The sequence below is a fragment of the Dermacentor albipictus genome, chromosome 9 (assembly GCF_038994185.2).
Source record: "Dermacentor albipictus isolate Rhodes 1998 colony chromosome 9, USDA_Dalb.pri_finalv2, whole genome shotgun sequence".
Taxonomy (NCBI): Eukaryota; Metazoa; Arthropoda; class Arachnida; order Ixodida; family Ixodidae; genus Dermacentor; species Dermacentor albipictus.
The window spans coordinates 115,273,365-115,291,378 of NC_091829.1; the positions used below are offsets into that span (position 1 = coordinate 115,273,365).

At 45.2% G+C, this 18,014-nt stretch overlaps 1 protein-coding gene across 5 annotated transcripts in view; it reads left to right on the forward strand.

Annotated features, from left to right (window-relative positions):
- The window catches only part of LOC135913571 (leucine-rich repeat protein soc-2 homolog), a 125,014-nt gene that overhangs the window by 68,369 nt on the left and 38,631 nt on the right, over positions 1 to 18,014 (forward strand). Inside the window, exons 1-6 of one of the 5 annotated variants that reach the window (XM_065446082.2) lie at positions 1,487 to 1,995; positions 4,614 to 4,739; positions 7,529 to 7,660; positions 12,855 to 12,953; positions 15,582 to 15,650; positions 17,733 to 17,948. In XM_065446082.2, the coding sequence (XP_065302154.2) occupies positions 1,927 to 1,995; positions 4,614 to 4,739; positions 7,529 to 7,660; positions 12,855 to 12,953; positions 15,582 to 15,650; positions 17,733 to 17,948 (711 nt within the window). In that variant the 5' untranslated portion in view covers positions 1,487 to 1,926. Of the gene's footprint in view, positions 1 to 1,486; positions 1,996 to 4,613; positions 4,740 to 7,528; positions 7,661 to 12,854; positions 12,954 to 15,581; positions 15,651 to 17,732; positions 17,949 to 18,014 lie in introns of those variants that run through there. The other 4 variants (XM_065446079.2, XM_065446083.2, XM_065446080.2 and 1 more) reach the window with 4 other exon arrangements.

The following is an 18,014-nucleotide window of genomic DNA, read 5'->3' on the forward strand; positions in this document are numbered from 1 at the left end:
CAGCTTCGGCAGAAGCGGCAAACCCACTACACAGCCAACTGTTATGTCCGTGGCAATATTGTGGTTTTGGCGCCTAAAACAACATATATTTTAACTCCCTCCAGCCTATCAAAAACGTTAGTACGGGCTTTGCGTAATGTTTACAATGCGTAACTTTCATTTGATACACTGAATTTGGCACATCAAGCTTTCTGTTAAGCAGAATGTGAGGTATCGAATTCAGCCTATCAAAAAATGACTCGTTTGGCTTTGTGGGGACTAAGTACAGAGAAAACACGGTATTTGTGCCTAAATGCAGTCAAACCGGCGGGTTGTCGACCGCGATCTTCTGTCGCGTGCGCTCTCGACAGTCGCGCGAGGACGGTTAAACAACTGCAGTGCGTGATCTCATGCCTGCGCGCCCATTCCGAAATGGGAGAGTGGGTACGCATCCCCCTTTCCATCCCAGCATCATTCGGTCTGACATCCCAGCAGCGAATGTAAGTGCGTATCCCTCGGGCGGCTCCGATCTGGAGGAAGTTTATAACTGTCACATGGGGATGGGCGTCCTTGAACCCTCCTTCCCTTACCCTTCGATTCTCTCTCGAAAGCCTCCTCCTCCGACCCTTGCCGTTTTAACGGTCATTGTCGCCACCGGATCCGGCTTCGCAGCAAACGGCGCGCTTCGTTCTTTCGCGGCCTTTTTGTCTCTTTTTGTCCCTAATCCAACTTTCAGCGTTATTGTAATATCTTCTTCGTTCTCATTCGATTCAATTCTTTTCTGGATTGCTCATTGGAAAGTGCGTATGGAGAGCGCTGGTGTGGAATGTGTCTTGTATTCGCAGGTTCAGGCACTCTCGTGGTCACTGTTAGTAATATCGTGACGTGCGTAATAATGCGTCAGGTTGTGGTCACTTGTCGTTACTCGCACAAAAAAAATTAAAAGCTTATTGCGAGTGGTCAAGAAACGCGACTGCAGCCGTTTTATCGCTGCCCGCTTTGGGCAGTGGATAGCGTAAGTCGATGGATGTCGTCTGCTGCGAACTCAAGATGGCGTCGCTCAATCGTCTAGACGTATTGCACAGAAGACGGTGGGGAAAGTGCACCGACGCTGGGGAGTAGCCGTCTTCCTCGTCGAAAAGCTGTTTTGACTGCGGTCTCGTGGAAATCGCTCTGACGCCCTCTAGAATAATCTCAGTACTGTTACGTTTTTGCTGTCGTCCCAGGTGTCGTCTGCTCACGCCGGTTTGAATGCGTTCCGACGAGGCGCAACTGGCGTGATTGCAAACTACAGCTGAAGGACGACGCCACACAGTGGATGAAAAGAAAAGCAGAAGCATTCGACAGTCTCCCTCGTCGCTAGGCAGCTGTGACAACGCGTCCCGTTCCCTACGATTCTCGGCCGCTTTGTAATCACGTGACGGTAGCGCGAACCAATCGCACGCGTCGCTGACCGTGGTGTAGGGTACTGTGGCGGAGGGGGCTGCGCGCCGAGCCACCGGCGAGAGCCCTTGCCTTAACCCTCTCGCGCCGCTTATGAAGAAACAGCAGCAGCGGTGGCCGCCAGCGTTCCCACGAGCGTGGCGACGGCGCCAAGGGCGCTCTCCACCGGTTCTCGGCGGCGTCCACGCGAAGGTGCGCAGTCCCCGTCGACGCGTCCTACAAGGTGCCTGTGCTGTCACGCTGCTGCTGCTGTCGTGATAACGATGGTGCTCGAACGGGCGACTCGGCGCGGTTGAAGAGAGACAGCAAGCAGCGCACGGTGTGTGTGCTGCGTCGTGCTTTCGCCGTCGCGGACCGGGTGCCCCGTGGAAGGCTTTCTCTCTCTCCCAGCGCCGTCCCGCCGGGATTGTTCGTCGCTTTCCCGATTTCCCCACGCACTTCCCTTTTTCTCCCCATTTCGGCTGCTGTTTCATCCGTGCTCACGACTGACTGGCGGACGGCGGCATGGACGACGACTGCGATGCGGCCGTTGCGGCTTCCTCGTTCGTGGTCGGACTCAGCGGCGCGAAGGAGGTAAAAAAAAATGGAAAACCCGTCTATGAACGCGAAAGTCTAAGTGCGCTATCTGGGTGGGCTGGCAACGCTTTCGGGCACGCGCCGCGGTGCGTTGAAGCAGCCGGGGATTGAGCGGGGGGGAAGGGGGGGGGGGGGAGGGGGAAGACAGGCGGGCGGGAGCTCTCCCGTCGTGCACACGAGCACAATGGCACACGACGTCTTTCGTGGTTTGCGGGTTGGTTGGAGCGCGCAGTTTTGGATTCCTTCTTTTTTTCTTCATTTGTCTTGGGGGGGGGGGGGGGGGGGCACATGATTGCCGTGTATGCCAAGCGTGGGGTGCAAACTGCCACAGCAGTAGCCACTGCATCTGTTGTTTCTCACGGGTCTTAGCTCCTATGAGAATTATCTTTGAGGCACTCAAACATATGTGAAGGTGTCTCGTTGAAGCAGTGTCATGCAGATTACGCTTAGAAATGACAAACCTGTTGAAATATTCGCCATGCCTACAATTCACTGTACATAACTAATAGGACATTTCCGTCTACTTTAATCTCCTGATGTGTTTAATCCAGGCTGCAGTTTGGCATTCATGCCAATTTGCAACTCCTGCAAAAACACAATGCTGGTATGATGTGTGGCTTGCACTTGGCTTGCCAATTTATGAAATTGCATGCTACACAAGTGGTTTCCTCAAACTCAGACCATCATTCGGTTCATATTCGTCCATGTTCAACTACATAACAATGTCACCCAAAATTAAGATGGCCACACAACTTAAAGGGAAAAATGGCATGACATTGAAAGAATTGTTTGTTCTCATGTGAGCTCCAGTGGTGTTAGGTTTGACATTAGCAATGCACCACTCTTTCCTGCATGTACAACAACCTGTTCAATACCAGCAATGGCTTAGGCAGAAATACCCTTAAGGGGGTTGAGAATACGTCGGAGGAACGGCTGTTTTTGTTCGTGAGGTGTGGTAACAAGGTTCTTTATGCACCATAGGCAATACTTAACGAAGGCGCAGAAAGATAACTAGAGGTAGGGAAAGCTACGTGTACCCACCTCGCTAATCCACAGTAGTGAACTATATTGCAGAAGTGTGAAAGTCAGCTGCCATTTCAAGCACTTTTGCAACCAAGGCTGGTTCACAGGCCAAATTCAGCCTGTCTCTCTATTCTTTTTCATAGCAAAAAGTAGTGCTGTCTTGCCTCTATGCATTTCAACAAGTAGAGGTCCTTGTCTTTGTGGAGGCAGGGCAGACCAGGAATTGGAGAGTTGCGATATCTTAGCAATGCAGAAAAAAAAGGGGGGGGGGGGCACTTTCTCCTGTGCAGATAAGTACTACACAGAGATTAAACCTAACGCCCTGGGCCCATATCCATACAAAATGTTCCTAAGCTGCAGCTGTTAATAAGAGCAGCTGCGAGCCATATTTGTGGTTGAACACATTATTAGCAAATGCAGCAAACCAGGCAAACAGCTCTAGCATACAAAAAGCTTTGTACTTTTGACCCTTGGCTGCTCTTTCCAAAAGAAAAATAATCTTAAAATGTATGGCACTAGCTGCTTGACCCATCGGCGGTTCTGAGCCTTTGTAGTGTCCTCCAGACTCTTGAGTGCTCCATGCTTGAGTAGTCTGTGTACGAGACCTTTTTGTTTATATGGAAGCCTTGCGGAATGGCCAATTTGCTGAGCTTTGCATTTCTTCCTGTTGTACCCATGACATGCTGGTATGGATTTTGAGCACGAGGATAACAATGTAACCTGTAGCTCTATGGCCGCGAGTATTTGAGTATGCCGTCTGTTGGTGTTCTTAAGGGCAAAGTGTGACAAACTTGCCATAATATGGTCAAATTTTTTGCAAAATTGACACATACATTCACTGCTGATAAAGTATTTCACGACCCATGCCTTTGAAGTTGCCTGTTGGAGCTCCTTCAGGATCATATTTGCTACAGTGACATTGCTTGCAATTTCGAGCAGATCACCAGCCTTTGCGGTAGTAGCAATACGAAGTTAAATATAACTGTGCTTGTGATTTGTCACTACTGTGAGGGTGAAAGAAGCTTCAAGGCAGTTTCCACGTATGTGCCCGAAGCAATTGGGAGGGCTATATAAGGTAGCCATACTCTGTGACAACCTAAGAATTCCATACTACACTGCCTTCTGTGCTCGCTCCATGCTCCAAAACTTCCAAGAGATGCCGATATTAATAAAAGTTCGCCTCTGCCATGACACCACAGAAGTGGGTGAGCATAATTGAATTTGAAAGCACCAAAAGTCGAGCGAGTTGGTAATTTGTGAGTTGGTAACCATAATTATCTGGCGTATCTGTACAAGTTTTCTTCATATTGGTGAAGCATTCCTAGGTTGTTACCGACTTGTGGTGCAGATGAACATAAGGAGACATCGAGAGCCAACCTGTAACAAGGTATTCCAATAAACCAGGGAAATTCTCTGAGTGGCTAAATTCCTATGCAAATATTAGTCGTGGGCAGGGAACAACATGGTCATTGCTCGATATGCCAGGTTTGCATTTGCCCATGCAATGTTGCTAATTGGGTTAGCAAGAGGGTCTCAGGTGTCGGTTGCGGGGTGTCCCCTCCTCTAAAGGCAAGCGGCCTTCCTATTTGCAGCGAGCGTCTTGCTGCTGCCATGTGGAATGCTGTGGCGGAGGGGATGCCTCTACCGGCACCAACGAGGACAGCGGGCGGGACGTCTCTCCCATGTCGCCACCGTCACCCTTGCCCCCAACACCCCAGGTCTCTCTCTCTCTCTCTGCCTATCTCTTCCTGGTGTGGCATGTGTGTGCACCAGACGTGTCCCGTATAGCGAGGCTTGGCTGACACTGCTTGTGCAAGCACAGAAGTAGACCTGCAAGCAGACAACCTTATTGCATCTCTTGCTTTCATCACTGCATGTTCAGAAGTAGCAACTTAGTTCAATAGTGTGATGACACAGCCATGAGCTTTCGAGGCTCTAGTCATCTGCGAGCATTGGTACGTCCTGGTTCTGATCAAATGAGATGAGAAGCAGATAGATGACTTATGGCACGTGTGGCTGGTCACTTTCAAGCGCCCTACAATGCTCTTGCGGTTCTGTTCTTAAATTCGACTGGATGAAAGGGAACACTGTGAATGCTTCACCTGATTTGTTCAGAACACCACACCCCAACTCGGAGTGCTTGGAGGCATTCTCACCCTTGCGCTAGGAGTGTGGCCCAGACTCAACAGAATTCTGATCACATGCTCCAATTGCTCTGGAAGCAACCGAACGTTCGACTTGGGCATGCTTTCTCTGGTTCCAACAATGAAAGGCCTCTGCATCTCAGCAGACCGAGTCGGACCATAGTAGGAACCAGTCGAATGTACCATTACATTGACCTTTTGATTGATGGACTTCTAAAACAAAACCATGGCGGTGGGGAACACTCCTATAGAAGGTTCTGGATTGATATTACCTTCTTTTTTTTCCAGCATCAAAACCTTAAATGCATAAGCACTGCTGTGTTCTGCTGCCATCGAAATGTAACCATTGTGGCAGACAGTCGGATCTGCAACTTCTTGCGCACCATCAGTAGTCCGGAAGGAAAGCAGAAAATGCTTTGCAATAACACAGTATGACCTCATTTAGTGCTGCTCTCTAGTGTACCTATAAAGGGCAACTCTGGTGATCTTTGAGGTCAGCAAATCTTAACAAAGTTTATACATGATCTCTTTGGCACTCTGATCATCTGTGCCCAATGATATGACTCTAAGACACTTCGTTCCACCTAAAATGAGTGTTAGAGGTTGCCGTGCATGCTTCTAACTTGTGCATGCAAATGTATGATTTTCACTAACCGCCCTTTGCTTGGCTACGTCAAAGCCTACCAGCAGACGATGGTGACTGAGAAGTGGGCGCCTGCCAAGTAATTGTTTTGCATAAACATTCATCTTTGCAAAGGCCATTCTTTGGCCCCTAGGCTTAGACTATTAAAGCACTTGGACCTTTTAATAGAATAGCACATGATATTTGGCAGTTTCATTGGTTTTCTTAAGTTCTTTATATATTGAACTTTATGGAAGCTTTTGGACTTGCAAAGCCATACCAAGGTAGGCACTTGAAGGAGGATGCTGTAGCACTCTTCAATTTCAAGACGAGTAGGCATCGAAGTCACCACATGAAGGCAGCCCTCCAGGCTACCTAGTTCAGTTATGGTTTTGGCACTTTTTTTTTATTGTTCAAAATGATTTTCAAGTTTTTAACAAATTGGCCCTCCCTACTTATGACAGGAGGATCTTTGTCATTTGTTATATCTGTTTTTCCAACAGCTTTCAGCCTTTGGGATCCACCAGAACACTTGTAATTCTGGAAATAAAGAAATCTATCTTGAAAAAGCACTTATCCTGACATCGTAAAAAAGTGCTACCAGAGTTGGCGTTTAGGGACCCTCACATGTTCAGAATTAACCGATATTTGTTAATATTTTCATGTTGAAATTTATATTTTCTTATTGAATTTTGTATTTTAGATATTTTCCCCCCATTCATTGTAATCTCCCCCCCCCCCCTATGTAATGCCCTCTGGGTTCTTTATGGTAGCCAAATAAAAAAATACCTGAAGCCCTCCACCATGGTGTCCCTCATAGCCCTGCTTTGCTTTGGAATCACTCACTCGCATTTATTGATTAAGTTTGGAAGAATGCATACATAATATTTGCACTGATAAGATTATGAACACTGTCAGTCATGTGATTCAGAGCATGTGTCTGCTCCTGCCGTCTGCTTCTGCTGTTTACTTGGTGCAGTGTGCACTGTCTGTGTCATTGTTAGTACCTTTCTTTTCTGTCTCTCTCGCTCTCTCTCACCTCAGCGAGAAGCGTACCTGCTGTCGCATGAGTAGTCATTCCCTTGTGTTGTGCGTGGAAGTACAGGAGGTATTTGCTGTAAACTAGTAATGTTGTAGGTTGTAAGCTAAGGTAATGATACCATAGGGATTCAATGATTTCACACAACCTATTGGAAGACAACAAACACGCACCTGCATCAGGGCTAACCTTTAACTCAATGTGTCAAGCCAGGCCAAGTCTGTGACCATGTGCATGCGAAAGAGCACATACTCTCCTATGTTCTAGTTGGCCGGTGCCAGTCAGGTTCTCAGAAGCTGGGTACCAGTGCTTCAAGATGAGTGCTCAGTTTGCTTGTCAGTGTGGAAGTGCAGCATGTACTACTGAAAACTGCTTGCTCTGCTCACCAGATGGCGTGTTACTACGCTGCTGTTGTTCCTGCGAATAGATTTGACTTTGACAGGCTACACTGGTTTTGTGTGGCCGTTGTTGCTTTCTGCTTCTTTTCGTCCTCTACACTCCCCACCCCCTCTATCGGTGAGGAAGCGCTCATAGCAGATTTGTGCCTCTAGTGGCGCAGGGTGCATTGTAGATTGCACAATGTAGATAAGCGGATGTGTACCGTCGCGTGGCTGTCTAAAAAATTTCCTGTTAAGTGGTTGATGCTTACGTTATTGCGTTTCTGTGCCCTTCTCCTCCTCTTTTGCCCTCGTCCTTTGCTAGGAGAAAAAGCTGAGCTCAGGGTCACTCGGAAGCGGCGATGCAGCGAGGCCGAAACAGGTGACTGTCACGCATCCCGGGACAACGAAGCCCAAGCCGACGTCCAAGAAGAAGGGCTCTATCCAAGCTGATCTCGTGAGTCACAGAACTCAAATTAAACTTCTTTTTTTTTTCATTTACACAAATAAATAGAGATAATTGAGCAAAAGGCCGCAATAAACAGCTTGAGGAGCTCTCTGCCTCATTGCAACACGATAGAGTAATAAAACATGAAAACCATTTGGTATGTGCCTTGATAAAAGCAAAATAACAGAAATTATATGCATCCTAAATAAGGCAAGATGTATCAAATCTAAATCCAGATCTGTGGTCTAAAATGTCAGCCAGGAAAAAAAAAACCATAGCATAGAACACACGCAGTAGAAGCTGTTCTCGGCATGAGCAGACGAGAACTGCAAGAGAGCAAGACAACAATAAGAAAGGGGTGATTGTACATGTCTAAAGGTTTCATGTATAACAATAGTTTCTGGCAAGTTGTTCCAGTCATTGTTTGCAGAAAGTAAGAGGATTTGCATACATTAGGCTTGGCAATGCGTGGCGTATGCTTACAACTGTGTTACTGACAGGTTCTTAGTGTTAGTTGCAGGGATAACAAATAGTGTAGATGAAAGATCTATAGTCAGGTACAACTTTAGAAAGAAGGGGAGGCCCCACCCATATGACCAAAGTGCAACAGCCGATTGCCTCTGTGACTGAAATAGTTCTGCTAAAAAAGCCATGCTTCTAAAACGCGTAATTCTCAGTATAAATACTTCTGTAATTTGACAACTGGTTTGGTAGAGCTCGTGCGATTGGAATGCTACAGCACACGCTGGTTTGCTGGAGTAAAGTAACCGCGTGCCTTCTACAGTACGGCGCGTCATGTGATTTTTAGCTTCATTGAAAGGGAAAATAATAGAAAGAGCAGCTCTGCGTGGCTTTTGCACTGCTTTACATGTACGCAGTACATTTACTACTCATTTTCCGAACTTAAAATTAATCAGTCACTATTTAACAAGTACTTAAATGTGCATTTATCAAAACCATTACAAACAGGGCCAAGAAGACGATCGAGGCAGGAAAGATGCAATAAATGCTTCATTCATTGCTTTAAATAGTATAAGATTTCCATCTTTTGGGTTTTGTATTTTCACGAACTTATTTTCAAGGGTGTGATAGTTTTTTTTTTTCTTTCCTTTTCACTTTTTTTTTTACCCTGACGCAGTACACAAACACGCCTGCCACTAACAGTAGGCACCAGACGTTATCAGACTTTCCTCGTCGTAACTTTACTTTCAAGCAAAACAAAACACCATGGAACAAACATGCAGGATGTTTGTCTGTAGCAGTGTGTCACCGCAAGATCCTGTTTTCAGACGAAGCATAGAGCAGCGGCAGCAAAGCTCTCTGCAATCTTTCGTTGCCGGATCACGGCTCAGAATAAACGCATGTGGCACAAATGGTGCATCGTAAGCTCGCAATATTTCCAGCATGGTGGACCACCACAAACAGTTTCGGAGTTCACTCTGTCGAGGGGCAGACACGCACGACTGACACGATTTGGCCCAATTCGAAGTGCAGGCTTCTTCATCAGCGGGGTCACCGGCCATCCGGCCCTAGCTGGGGGCACGCACCTAGCTGGGCATGCACCTAGCTGGAGTGCGTGCCCATTGGTGGAGGCTCATGTGCATCCGCCTTGGAGGAGTAAATGCCCCTCTTTTCTAAAATTTTACCCTACTATAGTTTTCTTTGGAGTAAGGTTACGCTGGCTATTTTGTATCTATGCTGCAGTTGCTGAATGTTATAGCATTTACAACAGCATTTCATTTCCATCAAAAGTATGGTAGAAGCTGCCCAAAGAACAGCTTGACAGAACCTCCCCCTTTTCCCTGTACAATGCAATCAGCATGTAGTATATATAAAACCACATATTAGGTGGTGCAAGAAAGGAAGCTTAACAAAATGCTTAGATGGACAAAAAGACACAGATGCATTGACTGGCACAACAATAACACAAGGATTTATTGCTGAAATGGAACTAATTTATTTACATTGAGGAGAAAATAAGCTTTTACTTTTAAGTTTTTGTTGTGCAGTTGTTAAAATATCAACTCCAGTCTTGTTGTATTCATTCAAAAGAACAGGTAACATTTTTCTTTTGTTCTCTATTATCTTTGGCTGAGACCAACTTTCAAATTTCTCTTTTGTGGTGCACAAGATGTCGCATATTGAAGCCTAAGCAAGGTCACCCAAGAATGTGCAATTTTTTATATATTTTTTTTCGTTTATAGTGGGCCGTTTATACTAATGCAAGCCAAATATACTGTATTGCATCTGCATGTGAAAATATACATAAAGGTCGGCTGCAGAAAAAATTTAATTCTTAATCTGTCAGAAATGTGCAATATGATCAAGCACTTACAAGTGAAGAGGATTCCTTTTCTGGTTGTGAATTGACCGATATTCTTAAAGGGAGGGGCACTAAAGGAAAACACTAAGCCAAGTTAGATTGATAGATTATTGATCAGAGTGAAACATGAACTATTTTCACTCATTACCTTGCCTTTAAAGAGGACAGAGCAGTGTGTGTATTTCCTTTCTTTGAGTGTCTTGTGCATATGTAAATCTATCTTATGGGCTGTGACTGCTTGAAGACAGCATGGCTGCTGCATTCTTGTTTCACAGAGTTTTGCATGCCAGCTTGTGGCTGCCCGATTTTGGCGTTTGTCAGTGTGCTTTTGAGTTCTGTGCCAAGCATTGCACGATCTTTCATTTTTGTGTGCTGTGATTGAAACCGGTGGTTGGGGTAACCAACCAACCAACTGCTACAACCATTTGCCAGCCTTCACAACTGCTGGCCTATCCATGCTGCATGTGAGATAAAGGTCTAACTATATAGTACACTAACAGTTGGTAGGTTTCCTGGCTGGTAGTCATAATGGCTAATGAGAGTTATGGTCGGACATCTCAAAAGGTGTAGCTGGCCCATGCCATCGTCTGATTCATCCACACTAAGGACATTGTTGAAGGGAGGGACATGTTAGCATTGAGAACGAGGTGTACTGGGTTTATTTACATGAAGAGTGGAGAACGTTATGTCTGATCAGTTTAGCACGTCTGAATTGAAGCCCCCTGAGAAGCCAAAAAAGTCTGCTTAAACCCCCTCTGTCCTCCCTAGATCCCTAGGGCAGGGAAATCTGCCGCCCCCCTTCATCCAATCGGAGCATCCAAAGTTGTCGAAGGACCCGCGTTGATGGTGAGGGTTCTCACAATCACTCCCGCACCTTTGTTCACTGAACACAGAAAGGACAGCAGCTTCATGGACAAGGATTGTCATGCTTGACTCAAGCTGACCCGTCTTGGTTCCTGGGATTACCCATCAGTTAGCTGGAGCGTCTGTGAAACGACCATTGCAGTTACCAGAGTCCGCGAGGAAACAATGTAGAACACCCTTTTCCAGGAGTTTCTTACTCTCATCTTCCGTGACGGCGACAGTGAAGCAACAAACACTCGATCCACCAAACGTGTCTCGCCTTGCTGTCACTGCAGGTCTGTCCAAGGGGGATGCATTGTCAGCTTCACGAAGTGATTTCTCACAGTGGTGCAGGAGAGGCTAGAAGGTCACTACCACCGCTGGCCAATTGTAGCAGCCTTAATGGTGTGCCGTAGCACCATGATAAATTTTCTGTAGTCTGAAACCTCATTGAGTGTGCTCTTATTTTGTTCTTTTACTTACATTAGTTACCAGCTGATATCAGGTCATATTAAACTAACAGAAATCCGCAAAAAAACTTCTTTAATTTTAAAGTCAAACAGTTGAATGGTTTGATTTTTACAGAAATTATGGACGTAAAATCTTAGCCCAATGTCGTTGCCCCTAGGCGGGGAAGTACAAAGCGTGTTGGTGTTTTCCATACTGTAGTTTTGTAACATGTTGTATGCTGTGTTTTCAGTTGAGAAAGTAGTGTAAAATGTGAAGTATACCAGATCTTGCTGTGTTGGCACAGTTTGTACTCCTGTGCAACTGCTGTAGAGCAGTCCCTAGCATCCACCCACTTGCCTAGGCTACAATGGTGCGCAATTTTCTGGTTGCTTTTGTTGTTAGTGGACTTTTCTTGCATTAGTGTTAACCAGACTCGGTGCACGACTGGTTTGGTTTAGATTTAACTGTGTATACCCCCACAGAAAGTCGATACGCATTGAGATTTGCCGTCCTGTGCACAAAATTGAGCAAGGTTGTGAGGTGAAGTGACACATCACGCTCGAAGAAGCCAAGCTTGCTATGACACCTCTGATTAGTATGCATGCTCAGTTATATTTATGTGGTACAACTTGAGGACCACTTTGCAGGTCTGCATGTCCCCGTCGCCAGTCATCAGCAGTCTTGTTACCCACTAGCTAGCATTGTATACTGAAGTAATCCTAGTTCCCCTTTTTTTTCATACATATATGGGTATTTTCTTAGCACATTGTATTAGGTGATATTGCACAAGTTATTGAAATGGATCTAACCAACCCTCTCCATAATGACTTTGATCTGAAGGGTTATACTAATATAAAATATGCTAAGCGCATTTGAGCTATGGTTCTTAAGCTTATATCCAGCATGTTCCGACACATTGACTAACACAGAATCCTTTGCTGCACAAGGATCATCTGTCGAAACACCTGAAGAACGAAAAAGTTGGGGCGGGGGGTGAATTACCACTAGCACTCATCTGTCATCTCATTTCTTCTATCATTATCCAAAATTTTGTGCCCAAAAAAGAAAGACCAGGCTGATTTCAAAAGCAGTTGTCTGGGCATTGGTCACTAGAAGAAGGTGCCGAACTGCTGTGACATAGTGACAGTGCCATCGCCAACTTTGTTTTTGTGAGCCCTTTTTTATTGGTTGCGGCTTTTCCCACTCACCGTGTTTGTATCTCTAGCCATGTACCATGCTTCTTGGCAAATGGAAATGCAAGCATAAAAAACAAACATGCAACTCTTCTCAGCATATGGAGCAACACGAGGTTTGGTCTGGGAGTCTTTCTGCTTCTTTTTAATACACTACTCGCACTGGCTGGCTGTTGATGTGGTGCTTTTTTTTTTCTTTGTGCTGCCCACTTCTTGCCATTGTTTAGTTTCGTTCACTGACCTTGACCCCCTGCACATTGTCTTCCCCCACATGCACGCCATGCTCGTCTACTCTCGTGCCCTCTTGCTCCTCGCACCTGCGCACCGGCCCTGACCTCACCCCTCACAAAAAAACAAAATATCAATGAAACAAAACGACAAATGCGCACTGTAGCTGTATGCACAGTGCCACAGCTCGTCGCAGCGCATCATGGCCGGGGTGAAATTTAAGATGGACGAGTGGCTCAACAACCTCTCGAACAAGGTCAAGACGGTAAGCGGGCCCCACCCTTTCCCACGTCCCCCCCTCTCCCATTTCATGTTGCCAGCAAATATTGCCCCACATTACACCCCTGTCGGGTGGTGTAAGACAGCTGTCAGGTCAACGAATTTAGTGTCACTTTGAGCGAATTCACTTGGCCGTTTCTGTCAGTCACAGGTTCCTTCTTGGAAAGATTTGGTGACAGTCACTGCTGAACACTTTCACCAGAGAGTGCATTCATTGGACTCACTGCGCTGCATTAAATGTGTGTGGTATTATGTCGCAATATGACGATGAACATTCTTAAGACGTTTACCTCAAAGCAACCTCCCACCCTCATCAGTGCCTGTCTAGAAGTCGATGCAACGTTGACACCGACTGTTGACGGGTCAACAAAAGACCCCTTTACGCTGAACTTGACAACCTGGACTAATTGATGAAAGGAGCTAGCGTCGAATGCTGCCTTGCAAACTGGTTCGACTTCGGATTCTCAGATTGCTGCGTGCTTGCGCCATATGTGGAGGTGAAGGTACAACATGGGAGGCGGATTTCGGCGGAACGGTGCATCATGGGAGGGATTTTGTGACTGATTCGACGATTGTGATTGGCCACAATGCAGTCATCAGGTTCCCTAGTCTGGTTCCCTAAGGAAGACAATGGTATGAAAAGGAGGGTGTGCTGTCCTGATGTGAACTCAGACGTTTAATATGCTCCTGCATGGTGTGGGCTTCCGTATCTGGAGCCAGTGTAAATAGGGTAAATTAAACCCTCTTTTCCTTCGTTCCTACTACCTGACATACTCATTAATGGGCTTGGTGGGTTCCTGGCCCAAATGCCACCTCGAGCCGCAACAGTAGCCTCGACAGCAGTGCTTCAAAAATGAAGTAATAGTCAGTGGTGGGACAGCACCAACTCTGAAACTACTTCTTTTTTTGTAATTTTAAGTCTCATAAGTTTGCCCAGGCTATCAGCAATGTAAGCAGCCATTCTTTCTATGCTAGTCTTGGGACAACTAACCATGTTACTGCTGCTGTAATGAATTACTCTATTTACACTAAAATAATGTTAAATACTGTTCTCAACTATAACAGTGTTATTTAGCAAATATCTCAACTAACAAATATGTAATGTGCCTACTGATTTACCCTGACATTGCCATCCATTTCAAATGACACTTTTGTTTCCCATGTAGCAGCCGGCAATGTGATGCTTCAGCAAAGGGCATCTGCTCTATCACTAAATTTGCCTGTGTGTATGGGATGTAAATTGACTATGACTTTGATAAAGTGTCTATAATATATCGCTGTAATTATCTTGGTTTGCTTGTATAAACATTCACTAACTTTGCCAGTAAAATTCAGCTCTTGTTTCCAACCAGTTGCTCTTATCTGCTACGGGGGATAAGCAAAGAAGCCAGCAGCAGTACAATTTTTTTAATTGATAATGTTATAAAGAAATCAAAACTTAGATATTAATGTATGGATGAGCAATACAAGAAAGCTGCCAAACTGAAAAGTAAGGTAGAATGATATTTGGCATAATTGTTGGAAGTCAACGTTTGTCTCCATTTTACCCTACTTCGTAACTTGTACACGGTGATGCACAACATATTCACTCAAAGTGACACTAAACTTTCTTGTCTGGATGGTGTTTATTAGTGGGCTTTTTAAGGGTTCGCAAATGCACTTGCACGTGGCTTGCATGTCGATTTTGATCTGTGCCTTGCACCAGTACTGCATGAAATCGGTATTGTGCTGTTCTAGTTGATATTTGCTTGGTGCGCATACGTCTTGAGGGCAGATGCAGTGTAAGGACAGGCTAGAAATTTTGCAGGAGTTTCACCTGCTGATTGAACACCACCTTTATTTTTACAAAGTGTGTGCTTACGAAGATACAAAAAAATATGTGACATTCTTTCTGTGGATGTTAATTTCCTTCTGAATAGCTCACAGCTCGATGCTGTGAAAATCTGTCTTTGTAACCAGTTGGTCTTGATTTTTTTCTTCTTCAAATGTAAAAGTATGGTAGTGAAGGGTTCCTCGGGATGGATTTTTAATGAGGGTGTGTCTTTTCCTGCGACTGGTAGAGTATTTTTTCAAAATTGCAGTTCCGTGCATTTAATGCATTAAGGTTGAGAACTTGTGAAAATGAAGTCCAAATTTCCCAGTTTAGGATTTCGGGGCAGAACAGTGGTGCAGGTGTGCATGTGTGACGGCACCGATTTCAAGGTACCTCGTATTTTATTGGCTCTATTTAGAGCAGGAATAGTGCAGAAGGACTTGTATACAAAAAGACAAGCAACACTCGGATCGTAATGATAGCAGGGGTTACCATCATTGGTCGTCAAATTTAAACTCTCGGATAAGGTTCGTTTGATATATGGGCATGTTCAACCATACATTCCAGACAATGTCAAAGTGCCAAGTGATAATTAGATGACAGTGATATTTCGGTGAAAGAAGAACCCTGCCAAAAAGTAAAATGATGGTGCCTGGCACCATCCTTCTTTAGCATCTATTTGAGAGCTGCCTGTGCTTTATTGAACCTCTCAAATGTGCTTACCTTGATGAACGCCTTGTCTTATTTTTGCTGACATTTTCTCGCCCTCTTCTTCTTTCTTTGATGGTCGTTTCTCTATAGGATGTATCCAAGGAGCTCTGCCGCTGTCGGGACCAAGGTGCCACACGCCTGGACCTCAGCAAATCGAGTGTGAGTGGTGGAGCGCTGTCTTGTTTTAAAAAATGAACCTTTCTTTGGCTCTTTCCTCCATTTTTGCATGGATGGCTACGGGACCAATCCCAGAAACGGTGTAATCGGAGGTGGCGACTTTGCGGACCGACCCTGACACCAGTGCATAGTACGCATCTGTAGAGGCTTTAATGCAGACCAACTCTGGAGGCATTGCAACATTACGGCATTCTTGATGCCTCATAATGTTACACCAATACAGCTAACCAATAAGTGTTCCCAGCAGCACGTTTCAGCAGCTCTACAAGGAAGTTATCGTTTGACTCTGGCAATCACATCCCAATAATTTCTGCTGATTTATTTATTTGCCTTTCTGGTACCTCAAATGTCCCTGACGTGTAGAGTATCACTGGAGGGCAGGGTTTGCTGCATAATTTGCAGGAAGCCCTCAGTGAGTCACTTGAAATGGTGTGCAGATGATTCTAGTTGTTTGCTCTTCTAATGAAGAAGGAATTAACATACGCAGAGTGAGTACAGGCTGCAGGTGCGTGGCTTTAGAATGACTCTCTCAGAGCGAAAGGTAATCAGCAGGCACGGTAATTGAGCATTTAAGGGACAAGTCATTAAACCTGTGGCAGAGGCTTAAACACGCAAGGGGTGATTGACCATGCTTGTGAGCCTTGGAAATATAGCATGTTCCATTGTCTTGCTAAAAGGTATTGTTGACAGTTTTAGTCTTGTCTGTGCTCAAAAGATACCATTTACAAAATATCAAATATGTCAACAACAGCAGCAGCGAGTGGCGACACCGTGCGATGCTGCGTTCATACTCAACGTGTCAGGAACGTTTTTGTATCGTGTAGGGGTGTTTGCACAAAAAATAATGATTGGCTGTTGATAAAGGTAACCTCGCTGCTCAAGCCTTCACACAAGCACCTAAGACTGGCATAGTCAACCTTTGTAGTAATGGGTCATAGTTGAACTCGGAGCCACAACATGCCGCCTGTATTTTTATTGACTGCCTAAATTCTCTGATGTTATATTTTCTCCCACATTGCAGCAAAAATTCAAGAAATTCCAAAGCGGGAGAAAAGTCGCAGACAGATTTTTGCTTCATCGTAGCTTCACAACCCTGTGGAGCACGTACAATTCAAGTTCATGTTTATTCAGTTGCTCACTAGAGAGAGAGTACATACAGTATTATTAATACAGTTGGGGTCTGATAGTTTGAAAACTGTTGGGTGGGACCTCCTCACTCAGTGTAAGAGGTAATAAAGTTGAGGAAAGTACAGCAAATGGTAGGAAGTCTTAGTTTAGCATGCTATATGTGTGTTATAAAAGACAAAGACTGATCCCTATACTATAACAAATTATCGTAGATCTAAAATTACCGCAAATGTCTAATGTTTCTCAAAGATATCAGCACTCGCAGGATTTGCGTATTGTCGGAAGCCTCAGGCTGATGACATTGATGATAAAATGGCGATGAGGAGCATGAATAATGACTAGGGCTGTGCAACTCATCAATTAACCTTCCAACTATTTGCTTGAGGCTTCAATTACAATGAATTCTTTTTTTTTTTTTTGCAATCAATCAGTTGAGCTCGCAGGAGCAAAATCGTGCAACTGTTGGCACCGACACCTACGCTGCACTTGTTTAACTGCAAGAAGTAGGGAACAACTGATTGAGCATATATGCTCTGACACGACACCTCTGGGTCTCTTGGAACACAAGCCGCCCACACGAGCACCTCTTCAGTGCAGCCACAGAAGAGGTTACTGCAACTCGCATAACTGCTAATAAGTTGGGCAGCCTCGCATTCAATTATGTCAGCATGAGCTTGGTGTGTCTGATATCCACTTGGGAAGTGTTGGTGACAGGCAACTGTATGTTCAAACATTGCAATTCTTTTTTTTTTTCTTCTTCTAATTAGAAGCCTGTACTTAAATCACCAGTCTTGTTGATTTTTTTAGCTCACATATGTAAATTCACAAATCCAATTAATCAACGGTTTTTTTTTGTTAAGTTTAGCCTTTGCGCAGCAAGCTAATATTGGTCAGTGCAAAGACTTGACTCGGGCCTGCCTGCCCGCCTGGACGCAGATCACGGTACTGCCGTCGTCAGTGCGGGAGCTGAGCCACCTAGAGGAGTTCTACCTGTATGGCAACAAGCTGGCGACGCTGCCTGACGAGTTGGGCAGCCTGATCCACCTGGAGACGCTGGCGCTGTCCGAGAACTCCCTCACCACCCTGCCAGACACCCTCGCCAACCTTAAGCAACTACGTGTGCTTGACGTCCGACACAACAAGCTCAACGAGGTACCTCCTCTGCAACATTTGTAGCCGTGCACTCTTATATATTGAAGCGCTTCAGAATGGATTAAC